The 17,046-nt window shown below is 34.0% G+C and overlaps 1 protein-coding gene across 2 annotated transcripts in view; it reads right to left on the bottom strand.

Annotated features, from left to right (window-relative positions):
• NF1 (neurofibromin 1) overlaps window positions 1-17,046 on the bottom strand; it is a 246,247-nt gene that overhangs the window by 147,318 nt on the left and 81,883 nt on the right. For both annotated transcript variants that reach the window (XM_069482258.1, XM_069482259.1), the window contains exons 13-15: window positions 10,115-10,249; window positions 6,278-6,391; window positions 530-609 (exon numbers count right to left, since the gene is read on the bottom strand). In XM_069482258.1, coding sequence (XP_069338359.1) covers window positions 530-609; window positions 6,278-6,391; window positions 10,115-10,249 — 329 coding nt within the window. The remainder of the gene's footprint in view (window positions 1-529; window positions 610-6,277; window positions 6,392-10,114; window positions 10,250-17,046) is intronic.

Here is a 17,046-nt window from a genome sequence, read left to right as displayed (position 1 = left end):
TATACATCTATATTTTCCTCAATGTGGTGACTTTATGCTATGAAAAGGTAATAATTTATATAACCTAGGAAATAGACTATAAAATTCTGTATGTATTTTTGCCTTCTAAGCAGATGTCCACTATTAATTATTCATCAAAAGCACTGGTATTATGGAAAATTTATAAAAGATCATAATTTTTAAAAAATGATTGTTATAGAATTTTATCACTTTAGGCTTATAACTATGAAAAACACAGTTATAACTACATAGAAATCTGAAACAGAAGATAATACACTAAATGACAGTACTTAAGGTTGCATGATAAAATATACCACTATTTTTAAAAATTTATTCTCTAAATTGCTGTAATATTGTTCTGTAGTTAAAATAAGAAATATTCTAATAATTTCAAGTCAAATAAAATGTAAAATCATAAAACTTCTGGAAGTATAAGTAAAATTTTACAATGAACTAAGTACTGCAGAGTTGATATTTAAAGAAAAAAGTAAAATTTTAAAATTGAATTTAAAAATAAAAGTACATATACCTAATCTCCCAAAATGTTTCTACAGGAGCATCAGGATTCCACAAATCAATGCTATCTAACTGATGAAGAACCAGCAGAGCCTGAATTTAAAAAAAAAAAAAGAGAGAGAAAAAGAGAAGACTCAGTCAAAACATTTTTGGTAAATGTAACACTGGAGTACTTATGTTTAAAATGCTAAAAAAGTGAGCTATTTAATTTATAGCCTCAACTTACAGTAAAAAGTAAGAGAAAACCTCTGGAGAACACAAATCTCTAGGGAATAATATATGCAGAAGGAAATCACTTTATTTCCATCATTCTTACTCTAATAAAAACATGCACATATAAAGTAAAAGACTGAAGAATTCGGTACAATATACAACTATAAAAACTGCTTTAAGAAACAAAATGATTTCAATGCATATGAAAGAATTCTATGAAACAACAAGTGAATCCCCAAGGAGAGCTCACCAAAAATACACACAGCAAAAGTTAAAGTGGAAATCATCTCGCTTGCCACAAATTCTTTTGTAACAGAAAAGATAAATTATTTTTCAAAGAGACAGGAAGTGAAACAGACTTTCTTTTGCATTTTATGGCAGACTATTCATCCCAAAGTAATTCAATTGACCATAGAACTGAAATTGGAACTTGGCTCACAGAACATTAACAGAAAGTAAATAATTCATTTAAAATATACAACATATAAATTACTATTTGTGAAACCATCAAAGGTATAAAAAGTAGGCTGGGTACAGTGGCTCACATCTGTAATTCCAGTGCTTTGGGAAACCTAGGCAGGAGAATCACTTGAGGCCAGGAGTTAGAGACCAGCCTGGGCAACATAGCAAGACCCCATCTCTACAAAAAATTTAAAAATTAGCCAGTGTGGTGGCACAAACCTGTAGTCCTAGTTACCCAGGAGGACCACTTGAGCCTAGGAGTTCAAGGTTACAGTGGACTATGATTTCACCACTGCACTCTAGCCTGGGCAACAGAGCAAGATCCTATCACACACACAAAAAAGGTATAAAAAGTAAAACATAGACTCTCCCTTCAAAATGATCCTACCTTAACTCCATTTTCACCATGCTTCCCCGACCCCCAACAAACACTGTTGAGCTCTGCACATTTCTTTTAGTCCTTGGTCAACATACTGATGATTTCTTTACTCTCTAACTTTAAAGCCTCTTATTAAAACTCCAATGAAACACTATTTGGAACAAACAATGAAAACTATTTCTTCTTTTAAAACCAAATCAAATGCATGAACTGCAAATCGCTGCATTGATAACCTGCTTCACACTGGGAAAAGATATGTAAATGTTTAACCTTGGATGACTTTATAACTCCAAAATTTATAAACTATATAAAGACCAGACCTATATTATTTCAAACACTCTTACTGTAATTACTTTTAAATATTTAGTGAAAGTTGCAATTTATTGTGCGAATCTTCAGAAGTTATATAATTTAAAACTCTTCATATCAAGAATAAACAACACAAATTAAACTTCAATTTTGTCATTACTATGCAAAAATTTGGTACAATTTCTGGCACTTTAGTTTTTTTCAAGTGACTGGGCCAGGCATGGTGGCTCACGCCTGTAATCCTAGCACTCTGGGAGGCTGAGGTGGGAGGATCGCTCAAGGTCAGGAGTTCAAGACCAGCCTGACCAAGAGCAAGATCCCATCTCTACTAAAAAATAGAAAGAAATTATCTGGACAACTAAAAATATATAGAAAAAAATTAGCCGGGCATGGTGGCACATGCCTGTAGTCCCAGTGACTCAGGAGGCTGAGGCGGTAGGATCGCTTAAGCACAGGAGTTTGAGGTTGCTGTGAGTTAGGCGCACGCCACAGCACTCTAGCCAGGGCAAAAGAGCAAGACTCTGTCTCAAAAAAAAAAAAAAAAAAAAGTGACAAATTCTCTGTATTTTTGTTTGATAAAGCCTTTTTTTTAAATATTGAAAGAAAATGTGTTAGCCTTTTCCCATCTTAATAAGATTTTCTTTCAATGCTCCCTTTCTTTTTAAATTTCCATGTATATATTTTTATTTTTGAGACAGGGTCTCTCTTTGTTGCTTGGGCTAGAGTGTGGTACAGTGGCCCCATCATACCTCATGGTAGCCTCAAACTCCTGAATTCAAGAGATCCTCCTCCCTCAGTCTCCCCAGTACATGAGAGTATAGGCACGTGCCACCACACCCGGCTAATTTTTGTATTTTTTGTAGAGACGGGATCTCGCTATGTTGCTCAAACTGGTCTCAAACTCCTGGTCACAAGTGATTCTCCCATCTTGGCCTCCCAAAGTGCTAGGATTGCAAGTGTGAGTAAGCCACCACACCCGGCCTTTCCATATGTATTTTAACAAAGCTGTAAACACAGTATATTCACATGACATTTCATAAATACTTTTCCAAATTGCTGTGTGATCTACATAGGTTTTAATAAATGTTTAACAGCTCAAGTTGAAATACCATTCTCTTGTTATGTAATATTAACCCATTCTCTCACTAGTGAATAAAGTTCTCTTAATGTTCTATTATAAATAAGAGTAATAAGCATCTATATGTGTAGTTTTTCCTTGTGAATTGTATCCATAAGAATAAAAAAATCAGAGAAATTGAATTATTTGGACAAAAAATTGAAATATTTATATAGCTCCTGCCAAGTACTGTCAAACAGCCTTCTAAAAAGAATACAAGAAATGTACTAATTTATAGGGTCAATAGCAATATAAACAAATATAAGCAATGATTTTATTTAATGAGTGCTAAAACATTTTTACTGAAGCATACGGTAAGACAGCAAATCTTTAGATTATAGATCAATGAATTTTCACTAAGTATATACCCCCACTACTACCTAGATCAACATTACCAACATCCAGAAGCTTGTTACACATCCACTCCTGGTCATTAGTCCTTCACAAAGGTAGCTATTCTTCTGCCTTCCACCACCATAGATTAGTTTTGCCTGTTTTTGAACTTTGTATGTAAGAAATCATACAGCGTGTTCTCTTTGTGCTTGGCTATTTTCACTCGATATTATGTCTGTGAGATTCACCCATGTTTTGCATTCAGCAGTAGCTCACTCTTTTTCTTATTATATAGTATTCAACTGAATGAATATAACCAAAATTATTCTATTGATGATACATTTGGATTGTTTGATTTAGAGGGGTATTACAAATTACATATTAATATTTTTATGTATGTCTTTTGGTAAATGTACATATGCATTTCTGTTGGATGTATACCTAGGACTGGAATTGCTATGTTTAACTTAAATAGATATTGCAAAACAATTTTTAATGGTGGTTATACTAATTTACATCCTAATAGTAGAGTATGAATGAAAACATAGTATAGTCATTTGACATTTCATAAATCTTTTTGTTATTGATTTCTAGCCTAACCCCACTGTGGTCACAAGAAAATATTTTGAATGATTTCAATCCTTTGGAAACTGTTGGCTCTTGCTTTATGCTCAGGATATAGTGAATGTTCCAGGTGTACTTGAAAATGCTGAGTGTAATGCTCTATATATGTCAAATAAGTCAAATTTGATAATCATGTTCCTTAAATCTTCTATTCCTTACCTTTTTTTCTTGTTTGTTCTATCAGATTTTGAGAAAGGTGTGCTTAAGTATCCCACTATAACTGGATTATATAGCTCCTTTTACTTTATATATTTGTATATATTTTGAAGCTTTACATATTCTGAAGCTTTGTTATTAGATTCATATATGGTTTTATTTTCTGGATGGGTTGGTTCTCTCTCAGTGTGTCCCTCTTCATTTCTAGTAATATATCTTGCTTTAAACTCTATATCTATATATTACACCAGCCTTCTTGGGTGTTTGTGGGGCATGTTTTTCTATCCTTGTACTGTCTATCTTCCAGGGTCCTTATATTTAAGCTATAACCTCTTGTAAAGACCACATAGTAAGATTTTTGCATTCCTATTTACCTAAGAGAAATTAAAGCATATGTCCACATATAGATTTGTATATAAATGATCCTAAAAGATTTATCTGTAACAGCCCCAAACTAGAAACAATACAAATGTCCATTAACACGTAAATGGATCAACAAATTATGCTATATTCATACAATGGAACATTATGCAGCACAACAAGGCATGAACTTCAACAAAAGGGAATGAACTACTAACATGCAACAATATAGATGAATATCATAATAATTATGCTGACTTAAAGACAGACAAAAAGAGTATATAATTTATGATTTCACTTATATAAAATGCAAACTAATCTATAGGAACAGAAAGCAGATCAGTGGTTGCAAAGGAGGAAAGGGGGCAGGCAAAGGGTAAGACCGGTAGGGAGGGAGGTGAGGAGGCCGGCACTACAAAGGTGTACAAGGTAACTTTTGGCAGTAATGGATATGTTCACCTAAGTGCCCATCAACAGGTGAATAAACTATGGTATAATCATCAATGGAATATTTATCAACAATTAAAAAAAGAGCTAATGCATGCAACAACATGGACGAATCCCAAAAACTTGCTGACTGAAAGAAGACAGATAAATAAGAATACATTCACTAAGATTCAACATGTGAACTTCTAGACTGGCAAAACTAACCTAGAGCGATAGAAATCAGACCAGTGGTTCTCTGGGACAGGAGGTGGGGGGGGGGGGTACAACTGTAAAAGGACACGGGATCTTACTGGGGTGATTAAAAATACTGTAAGTCTTATATGATCTTATTTTATATAAAATATACCTCAATAAAACCCATTTAAATTAAAACCATATTCTCTATCAAGTAATCAATATAAAAATAATTTTTTAAAAAGTCAACTGCATTCACATCCATCAGGATAGCTATAATCAAAACATAGACAATAGCAAGTGTGAGTAAGGATGCAAAGATATTAGAACCCTCATACATTGGTAATGAGAATATAAAATGTTGCAGTTGCTTTGGAAAAGAGTTTGGCAGTTCCTCAAAAGTTCAAGAGAGTTATCATATGATCCAGCAATTCCTAGACATATGCCTAAGAGATACGTCCACATAAAACCTTTTACACAAACATGCACAGCAGTACTCATAATAGCCAAAAGTGGAAACAACCTCAAATGTTCATCAACGGATAAATAAAATCAATATCCATACAATGGAATATTTGGTAGTAAAAAGGAATGAAATACTGATTCATGTCACATCATCAGGGAACCTTGAAAACATTAAGTCAAAGTAGCCAGACATAAAAGGTTACATATTATATGATTCTATTTATATGAAATGTCTAAAATAAGCAAATCTATAGAAACAGAAAAAATAGTTTAGTGGTTGCTGGGGGATAAGGGAATGGGGACTGATGAGGTTGCTTTTTAGGGTGACAGAAATGTTCTGGAATTAGATAGTGGTGATGTTTGCACAACTGTGTGAATGTGCTAAAAACCACTGATATGTACACTTAAACTGGTATACTTTATGGTACGTGAATGATGTCTCAATTTAAAAATCAATACATATTAAAAAATTCAAAAAAGTCAACTGCAATTAGAAAATTTTGAATTATTTCATTAAGCATAGGAATTTATACAATGTGACATAAAGCAAGTAAACTCCTTCTTTCTCAATGGAGTTTTATAAAACAATGTATAGACACAAACATACCATGTCCAAAAGGACATCTACCTACTACTCATAGAAACCATATACGAAAAGAACATCAAGAATGTACATAGTTACAAGTGTTCCTCCAAAAGCACAGAATTCATTTTCCTCTTACCTCCATTGCTTCCTGAGCAATCTCTGGCATGTGTGACTGAGGGACCAGTTGGACCAGCCCTGTAATTAATTCCGCTGTACTGCCTTGGGTTTCAGGCCCCTGTTTTCTTGGATTCTGCAAAGAAAAAAAGCAAACTCCAATTGAAGAAAAAAATCAACTGACAGGGATTAGAGGGAGGAAGGAATGGAGAGCGAGTGCTATATGGTACAAGGTTTCTTACAGGAGTGATAAAAATGTTCTAGAATTAGATAGTGGTGATGTTTGCAGGACCTTATAAACATACTGAAAACCACAGAATTGTACACTTTCAAATGGTGGATTTTATGGTATGTGGACTATATCTCAATAAAAATAATAGAATTCTTAAAAAATCAAAACTACTTTTGTTGGAGATTCTCTTAATCCACAACTATATTTGTTCATCAATGTGAATAATGGCCAGGAAAAATCCTAACTAAGAGAAAACAAAAACTACATATTAATCTTTTCCATTAAGATATTATATCAGGGCCGGGCGCGGTGGCTCACGCCTGTAATCCTAGCACTCTGGGAGGCCGAGGCGGGTGGATCGCTCGAGGTCAGGAGTTCGAGACCAGCCTGAGCAAGAGTGAGACCCCGTCTCTACTAAAAAATAGAAAGAAATTATATGGACAACTAAAATATATATATACAAAAAAATTAGCTGGGCATGGTGGCTCATGCCTGTAGTCCCAGCTACTCGGGAGGCTGAGGCAGTAGGATCGCTTAAGCCCAGGAGTTTGAGGTTGCTGTGAGCTAGGCTGACGCCACGGCACTCACTCTAGCCCGGGCAACAGAGTGAGACTCTGTCTCAAAAAAAAAAAAAAAAAAAAAAAAAGATATTATATCAATATGATACGGGGTCAATAGTACACTGGCTAAATAATATACATCTGGTTTGGAACTCTGGTTTTGAGCTTATACATGATTGTACTCAAAGGCAAAGAACATACATGTTGGATGAGGACTGTATGATTATTCTGTACAGTCCATTTGTCCAGTACAAAGGTCCTGCCCAAACCTACACAGCTGGTGTCAAAAGAAGGGCTAGAATCCATACCTCTAGATATCTACACTTCAGTCCTTTTCATTGTAGAAAAACATAGTGTACTAAGCAAAGAAAATTAACGTTGTAAATAAATGTGAATGTCTACGTGTTTAGAAACTAAAAAGCTTCCCATAATTTATTATAGAAGCATCTATTTACACTTTGATATATTTACGTGAAGCCAATGCAATTTGCATCCAAATTTTATTTTTTAACTACAGATTCTTCCCCATTATAATAACTAAGGTAAGCCATCATCCCAGTATATCTGTAATTCAAACCTGTTAGCTTACTTTCTGACATTTAAATTCATTCATAACTCAATATTTAATGAATACCAAAGACAAAAATGAAAAACAGATGTGCTTCCCACCCTCCAGGAGCATGTCGTCTCATAGAGAAGAGATCAATCTCTAATCAATCAATAAAATAATCAGACCAGCAGGTACAGTGGTGTATACCTGTAGTCCCAGCTACCCAGGAGGCTGAGGTGGGAGGATCACTTGAACCCAGGAGACCAGGCTGGGCAACAGAGCAAGAGCCCATCTCAAAAAAAAAAAAAAAGAAAAGAAAAAAAAGAAAGAAAGAAGAGAAAAGAAAAGAAAAGAAAAGAAATCAGACTGACAAATATGAAATTGCAAATCAGATGGGAGTTATAAAGGTACAAGCTGCTATGAAAGCCTGTAACAGGGAAATGTGGCCTAGTCAGAAAGTCTTCCTTAGGGCAGTGATAATAGCTTAGAATTAGCAGGAATTACTATGCGAAGAGTAGAGGGAAGATTCTAGGCAGAGGGAAAAAGCAAGTACAAGAGCAGGTATGAAGGAATATGGTAAGAAGGACTGAAAGAAAGGCCATCATGAATAGAGAAAGGAAAGAAAAATACAATGCTAGATGCGGAAGAATAGTTGGTAGGTAGGAGAAAGACTGCATGACCTTGCAGATCTTTTTGAAGTTTGGTTTTTATAGCAAGAGCAATTTCAAACGAAAGGTTTTAAGTTGGACAAAGAGCAAGGTAAGATTTACTTTTTAAAGAGATCACCATAATTTCAGCGCACAGAAATGATTATGGGGATGTAAGAAATGACACAAGCTGAGGAATTAGAAGTCTTGAAAAATTAAGAGTAATATAAATCAGGACAAAGATGGTAGAAATGGAAGATAATAAAATTACATTATTTTAATAATACAATGATTGAGACAGCCTATTTACTAAGACTCAGAATGTTAACTTTAAAGTGAAAAAGTTATTAACCACTAGATGGCAGCAAAGAAAATAATTTCCATTTTAAATGATCCTTGGAAAATAGCAAGTTTTGCTTAAACTCTTTTTCAAACAATAATATATTTAACATAAAATACATCAGTTACTTTGGTGCCTTCTTTGGACCTGAATTAAAGCCATGTAAACAGGGTAATGCTATTATTATGTGACTTGCATGATGAAATAATGCCACAAATAACTTGTGATATGTAACAAAGAAATGAAGAGAAAGAGCATTTCGTGACTTTTACAGAGTCTCATTGACAGATTTCATGGAATTTTTCCATGCCAAAGATCTATTTATTCCATTAGACTCCTGAATTTCAATGGGCTTTTCAAAGAGTTTAAAATACCACAGCCCTTCTTTTGGGGTCACTGGTTTGAGAATTCTTTCTTTGTTCTCCCTTCTTCTACAAAAATTACTCATATATACACATTTTTTTTTAAATTCAGGGGGTTCACAGAATTCTTGAAACCATGAACATCTAGTTATGAACCCCTACATTATAGTAATTTGAAAAATACACCATCAAAATTGAAAGTACCTTAGTACTTTAAAAAGCCTGTTACTGAACAGTAAGAAACCTTGCTTGGTGCTGCTCTCCAGGGACTAGAGAAACTCAACAAAGATGAAACATGTTATCCTATAAACTTCACAATACAGAACTATTACATTTGGGGCATTAATAATATTAATGTTAATATTAACTGTATCTTATAAATAGTAACAATAGCTAAACATTTACTTAGTGTTTATTATGCACAAGGCATTGTTCCTAAAGGCATTATATGTACTATTTCACTCTTCTTAATCTCTCTGAGGCAGGAACCATTATCCCAATATTTCAGATGAAAAAACTAAGGCACAGAGAGGTTTAATAAGTCACCCAAATCACACAGCTAGTAAGCAGTCTGTCTCAGAGCCCTGCTTTTAATTACTTCATATAACTATCAATCATTTCCATCATTTATATTAGTTCCTAATTACCATGTACCAGTAATTTATGACAATAAATGAGTACTAACCACACTCATTTTTACCTCCTTCTCTTTCCAGTACAGTACTTCCAGGCTGAGCCAATGAAAATAGAAGGCTGATAACAGGAAGAAGGGTATAGAAAAGCTAAACTATTTGGCAATAACAACTGGAGATTCCAAAAACCAACAGTGTAGATGTAGAAAGCACTGTGATTTATTGTTGCTTCATTATCTCCGCCCCATCCCAAGATTATGCCTGAATAACATATAACCTGGTAACAGAGAGAGGACAGAAGATCTCACCAAAGTATGCTAATGAAAAAGGAAATTGAGAAGACAGGTTAAGAAATCTGATCTAATTATATTAGTATTCTCTATAAGTTAGTCTTCTTAGGGATGTCTTAGGTTTTAGGTACAATCAGAAAGGATCAGTAATAATTAGCTAACAATTATCCTCAAGATCTTGGCATTTCATTTAAACCAAACTAACTTACTGTCATAATTTTGAGGTATTTCATAGAAAATACTTACACAAAGCAAGAGCTTTGGATCTGCATGAATTAGTTTCACCATGGACAAAAGAAGATATTTATAGCTTCTTGTCTCCAAATCTGTAGGTTTTTCTTTAAATTTAAGGCTTGTTACTTTTTCTTTAAATGTAAGACTCTAAAAACAAAAACAGAAACATCATATTACCTCTTAAGAATCAGATATTCAAAATAATAGCTATTCAACTTTTTAAAATTATAAAAAAAAAGATTTGAATAAATAAACATATTTTATACCAAACATGTATTAGTAGAAACACTCAATAGTAAGTAGAAGGTTAATATTATTAAGCTTAAGAAACAGGCCAGTTCTCTTTTGCAGGGAGAACTTGCCTCTGCTCTGCCTGTGGAGTAGACTTTCTAACTTTCTACGGTTTCTGAATAAATCTTGCTTTCACTTTAAAAAAAAAGAAAGAAAAAAAATGAAAATCGTTTTTGCACCATTTATATTATTCTTGATCAGTCTAATAAAATTTAATGAAAATTTATTAAAATACTAAAGGCTTACTATCAGGTTGTAAAGTATCTATGTAAAAAACAATTTTATAAAATATGAAAATGTAAAGAAAAAATATTTGGTCTATCCAAATAAATACATTGGGCAACTCATTAAACACTTATTTCCCAGACATACATACAAATATTTCATAGACTCATTACCAATTATAAGATATATCATTATTATTTGATGTTCCAAAAGGAATGAAAAACCACTGTCAATTGTAAAATACCATACAAAGTAAGACATACCCCCAATTTCAGAGAAATTTCAGACAAAAGCAAAAATAAGTGCTTCCTAGAATAGATGAAATATATTACACAGGCAATCTCTGTATTTAATATTTGATTTTTCTTTTGGTGTCATTCCATCTTCTCAAGTTACAGAATGCATGCATTTTGCCTGAAGAACATTCATAAAACAGAGAACTCTTTCTGAAAGACTAAATTATGGAAAATATGTTTCAATTACAGAGATACTATGATGAACTAAAATAATTATGGATGTAATTCAACTAAAAATCTAACAATTATATATTTTTTTAATCTAACAATTATATTCTTTTTTTTTTTTTTTTTTTGTTGAGACAGAGTCTCACTTTGTTGCCCAGGCTAGAGTGAGTGCCGTGGCGTCAGCTTAGCTCACAGCAACCTCAAACTCCTGGGCTTAAGCGATCCTACTGCCTCAGCCTCCCGAGTAGCTGGGACTACAGGCATGCGCCACCATGCCCGGCTAATTTTTTCTATATAGATTTTTAGGTGTCCATATAATGTCTTTCTATTTTTAGTAGAGACGGGGTCTCGCTCAGGCTGGTCTCGAACTCCTGACCTTGAGCAATCCACCCGCCTCGGCCTCCCAGAGTGCTAGGATTACAGGCGTGAGCCACCGCGCCCGGCCTATATTCTTAATCTAATATCACCTTTCCCTATATTTTTATAAAATTTCCTTTTTTCCTTTAAAAAATATTTGTTTTTGACATGGATGCATTTATATGGGCATATACGCAAATACAGATAGTAGACTACGTAGCATCTATGTACACATAATAAAAACATCCAAGCAAACAGCTGTCTTTCACAGTTAAAAATTGGAGATGCATATCTACAATACACATCAACTGTTGTCAATGTTTAAGTGTGGGAAATGCATTTGATATCATGTCAGAAACACTAAAGGTTCTTGGTCCTCCGAGGGGAAGAATAGCTATTTAACGTACACATTTATGCTCAAGAATGTCACCACAGAAGAGAAATAGCAAAACTTATAAATACTGCTTTTATAAGGCAAATATTTTACCAAATATATTTAATAAATTCTGGCTAGTGTTTGCTCTCATTAAACTCTATTTTTTTTCCTCATTTTGAGGTGTTTCACCTTAGATCAAGGTGAAACTTTCATTGAACAAATTTATTTACTACGACGTAACTAAGTGTAACAAACTGTTCTTTCCTGATGCAGTCATTGCACAGGAACATAGGATCAGAGAACGATTAGCAGATATAAGAATTATCTTTTATTTAGTAATCATTTCCAAAAAAGTAAGTAGAGTCATACACCACATAATGACATTTCAGTCAATGATGGACCACATATCCAATGGTGGTCCCATAAAATAATGGAGCTGCAAAATTCCTATTGCCTAGTGATGTCACAGCCATCGTAACGTCCTACTCACGTATTTGTGGTGACGCTGGTGTAAATAAACCTACTGTGCTGTCAGTCATATAAAAGTACAGCACATACAATTATGCACAGTATATAATACTTGATAATGATAAAAAACAACTGTTACTGGTTTATATATTCACTATACTATACTTTTTATTATTATTCTAGAGTGTACTTCTACTTATAAAAAAAAGTTAACTATAAAATAGCCTCAGACAGGTTCTTCAGGAGGTATTTCAGAAGAAGGCCTTGTTATCACGGGAGATGACAGCTCCATGGGTGTTATTGCCCCTGAAGACCTTCCAGTGGGACAAGATATGAAGGGGAAGACAGTGATACTGATGATCCTGACCCTGTGTTGGCCTAGACTAACGTGTGTTGTGTGTCTTAGTTTTGAACAAAAAGTTTAAAAAGTAAAAAAACAAAACAAAACAAAAAAACCCCACACATTTTAAAAACAGAAAAAAGTTTATAGAAAAAGGATATAAAGAAAAAATAAAGTTTTGGGGTTTTTTTTTTTTTTTTTTTTTTTTGAGACAGGGTCTTGCTCTGTTGCCTGGGCTAGAGTGCAGTGGCATCATCATAGCTCACTTGCAACCTCAAACTCCTGGGCTCAAGCAATACTCCCACCTTAGCCTCCCAAGTAGCTGGGACTACAGGTATGCACTACCATGCTCAGCTAATTTTCAAATTTTTTTGGAAAGATGGGGTCTCCCTATCTTGCCCAGGCTGGTCTCGAGCTCCTGACCTCAAGCGATCCTTCCACCTCGGCCTCCCAAACTGTGGGATTACAGGCATGAACCACCGCATCTGGCCAAGAAAAATATTTTTGTACAGCTGTATAATGTGTAATAAACTAAATGTTTTTACAAATCAAAAAGTTTTAAAAAGTTAATAAAGTAAAAAAGCTACAGTAATCTAAGGTTATTTATTATTGAAGAAAGAAAATTTTTTATAAATTTAGTATATTTTAAGTGTACAGCATTAGTATATTCTAAGTGTACAGCATTTATAAAAGTCTACAGTAGTGCACAGTAATGTCCTAGGTCTTCATATTCACTCAACACTTACTCACTGACTCACCCAGAGCAACCTGCAGTCTTGCAAGCTCCATTTATGGTACGTGCCCTACACAGGTACACCATTTTTTATCTTTTATACAGTATTTTTTTTTTAACTGTCCCTTTCTCTGGAGAACATTATGCAGTATTTTCACTGCACCTTTTCTATGTTAGATACACAAATACTTACCATTGTGTTACAATTGCCTACAGTATTCAGTACAGTAACATGCTGTACAGGTTTGTAGCACAGGAGCAATAGGCTACACCATATAACCTAGGTGTGTAGCAGGCTATCCCATTTAGGTTTGTATAAGTACATTCTATGATGTTCGCATGATGATGAAATCACCTAGGGATACAATTCTTAGAATGTATCCCTGTCTTTAAGCAATGAATGATTGCATTAGTTTAATTACTTCATCTCTTAATCTCAGATACCAACATGTAAATTTTGTTCCAGCACAGTTGCCAAATATGAAATGTCAGATCAGAGAAATTCCAATAAATTTACTTGACTCAACACCTGTTAATTTCACGACCACTAGAGGGTTGGTTATACACAGTCAGGAACAACTTGCTAAAGAAGAAATGTATTTCTTAATTAGAATTGTAAGAAAAACTTATTCATTAATTTATTAATTGATCTTCCATATTGTAGATATTAGTAGGAATCTAAGCTGGCATGTGTGATCTAGCCAAAGCAGAGAGGCAGTCATGCCTGGGAAGAAATTCATGAACCAGAGTCTTCAGGTATCTAATGAAGGGCTCAAACCACATGTTCACTTAATTAGGAACATACGACCAAATTACAGGTGTGTAAGCAGCATTTGCTGAACCAGGATCCCCTTTAAGATGAAAAATGTTTAGAAATTATATATATTTGTGAAAATTCCTAAACCTATTATTGACACACTTGAATTTTATGAAAGCAGATCTTCGTTTTAAAATAGTAAATGATTAGTGCTGAGACAAACGTTTCAAATTTTAGAAATACTACGAAAGTACAAAGCAGCAGCTATAGTTCAACGTTCATTTGATAAAGGCCAAAGAATTTAAATAACTAAAAGCTCAATATAAAACAATAACACAATCTTAGACTGTATTAATACAAACATGGTAGCCAGACACGGTCAGTTAATAGCTTTTATCAATTATTATACATCTGGAACACTAAAATCATATCTTAATTTGTCATTTTAACTTAAAAAAACGTTAAGTTGGTCATTCCAGAAGAAAAGCAAACTGGATACAGGAGGGTTTTGAAACCAGGTCAAATAAAAAATTCATTCATTCATTCAACAAACATGTATAAATGTCCAGTATGTGCCAGATGCTGTTCTAGGAACTAGGGATTCAGTGTTGAACAAGTCAGACAAAGCCCCTGCTTTCATCAAGCTAACATGCCAGCAAGAGAAGATAACTAAAGAATCTGACAGACACTGGACTGAATGTCAAGAAATCTCAGAACTAACTCTAATTGACCATTCATTAAACATGTGACTATTTCTAATTCATTTAACATTATTTGGGCCTCTGTTTCCTTAGCTGTAAGAATGAAACAAACCAACCAAACATACACACTTTTAAAGAGAGCTGAAATAATAAAATCTCTTCCAATGCTAAAACTACATAAAAAGAACCCTAAGGAGTACAGGATAACTTTATACAAATATCTGCAGGACTACCATGTGGAAGAATCAGAAGTGTCCTATAAAGCTATAAAAGAAAGGATCAATGATGTCTGGAAGTCACAGGGACATGATACTATAAGAGAAAATTTTCAAATAATCAACTCTAACATGTATCTTATCTGTCTCCAAAATACAAAGTGGTTGTAAGCTTTGAAATACAGATGTTATTTTGAATTTTTACAGACCGAACTCCTTGATTCCTACTTCTGCAGCAAGCTAAAGGCTCAAGTTTATCAGAGTCCCAAATCATTTAAGGCACTACAAATGAGGGACAACCAATTGAACATATCAGTAGTTCTCCACTGGAGGCAATTTTGTCCATCAGGGGACATCTGGAAACATCTGGAGACTTTTTTAGTTTTCATGACTGGGTATGGGTGGAGGGACTATTGGCATCTAGTGGGTAGAGGCCAGAGACGCTGCTAAACATCCCACAATGCATAGGACAGCCTCCTACACCAAAAAGTTATCCAGTCCAAAATGTCAACAGTGTCAAGGCTGAGAAACTCTAGTGTAATATATTACCTCTAAATCATTTATTATATATATTCGCCTGTGTTTCCAGACTTTATGGCTACCTGTAATGAGTTCATCATTAGGCATTTTCAAGCAAAAGCTGTAAGACTTTTGCTTGGAATCTCTGTAAGGGAAAAAATGCTATGCCTGTTTAGTTTGTCAAGCTTCCCTGGCATTATTAGCACTGTGTTAGGCATATTTGCTATCTGACTGTTAACTCACCAAGTTAATATGGGGGGAGATTTATCCTAACATTTTCTTATTCTAAAAAATCATTTCATGTTAAATGTGATAATTATTCTCTCCGATGAAAATATCAGCCAAAAAGCTGTCCTTCAGCCATTATGTACAAATACATACATACAAGATTTCATATACATATATAAATATAAACACCTTAAGAATGATTTTGAAAATTAAATGTATATTGATACTTTCAGAGAATAATTAGAAATAAAAACTAAATTCTTATCACAGGAGTCCCTGAGGCAAAAGAGGAGGATCCTCTCTTTTTACAGCTTTTATGTAGTATAATATGTAGCTCTTAGAATCAGCTAGTAAGTAGGGCTAAGAAGTAAAATAACTTCTAAATGTAGAGAATATCTTCAGACTACCAATTAAATGTTGTCTTTGTTGAAAAGAATAATTTAGATTCATTTTCTTTCAGTTCACATGCATAGAAAATTATAAACAGCTGGTAAACTGGACACTGAAGTTAAATAGGAAGTGAATATTAACCTTCCACCAATTCCTATTACTGGGACCATTAATGTTCTACCAGAAAAGGTAGTGAACTTAAAACAAAACATAAAATGAAGTTCTAACTTCCCAGAAGATATAATCATTCTAGATATATCCCCAGAAGATATATCTAGAATCATATATCTTCTGGGAAGATATCATTCTAGAATGAATAAATAGGTCAAGATAATTTTTAAACAATTCATTTCTAGTAATTTTCTAAAATTTTTTTTAAATGATGTCTAATTAAATAACATTTAAATAGCTATTACTTATGTTTACCTCCAACTTATACCTATATTGAAATTTTTTTCAACTTTTAAAAAAATTAAGTACTTGGCATTATAAGAAAGGCAACTAAAAAATAACTTTGCATTTTAAAGCGTATTTAATAAAATACCATTGCCATGATCTTTTGGCTATAATTTTTTAGGCTAAATAATCCCAAAATATATGCTATAGAAAGCTTCTCTATTTCAACATCTAAAACAGCGGTCCTGAACCTTTTTGGCACCAAGGACCGGTTTCATGGAAGACAATTTTTCCACAGGGCAGGGCAAAGACAATACATGTAACCTAAACATTTGTGCCCCTATAATATGCTGAAATAAAAAATTAAAGGGGTCAGGCGTGGTGGCTCATGCCTGTAATCCTAGCACTCTGGGAGGCCGAGGCGGGTGGATTGTTTGAGCTCAGGAGTTCGAGACCAGCCTGAGCAAGAGCGAGAACCCGTCTC

Source organism: Eulemur rufifrons, chromosome 9 (assembly GCF_041146395.1).
Source record: "Eulemur rufifrons isolate Redbay chromosome 9, OSU_ERuf_1, whole genome shotgun sequence".
Classification (NCBI taxonomy): domain Eukaryota; kingdom Metazoa; phylum Chordata; class Mammalia; order Primates; family Lemuridae; genus Eulemur; species Eulemur rufifrons.
The sequence above is the reverse complement of the archived record's forward strand: the minus strand, read 5'-3'. Positions and strand labels throughout refer to the sequence as shown.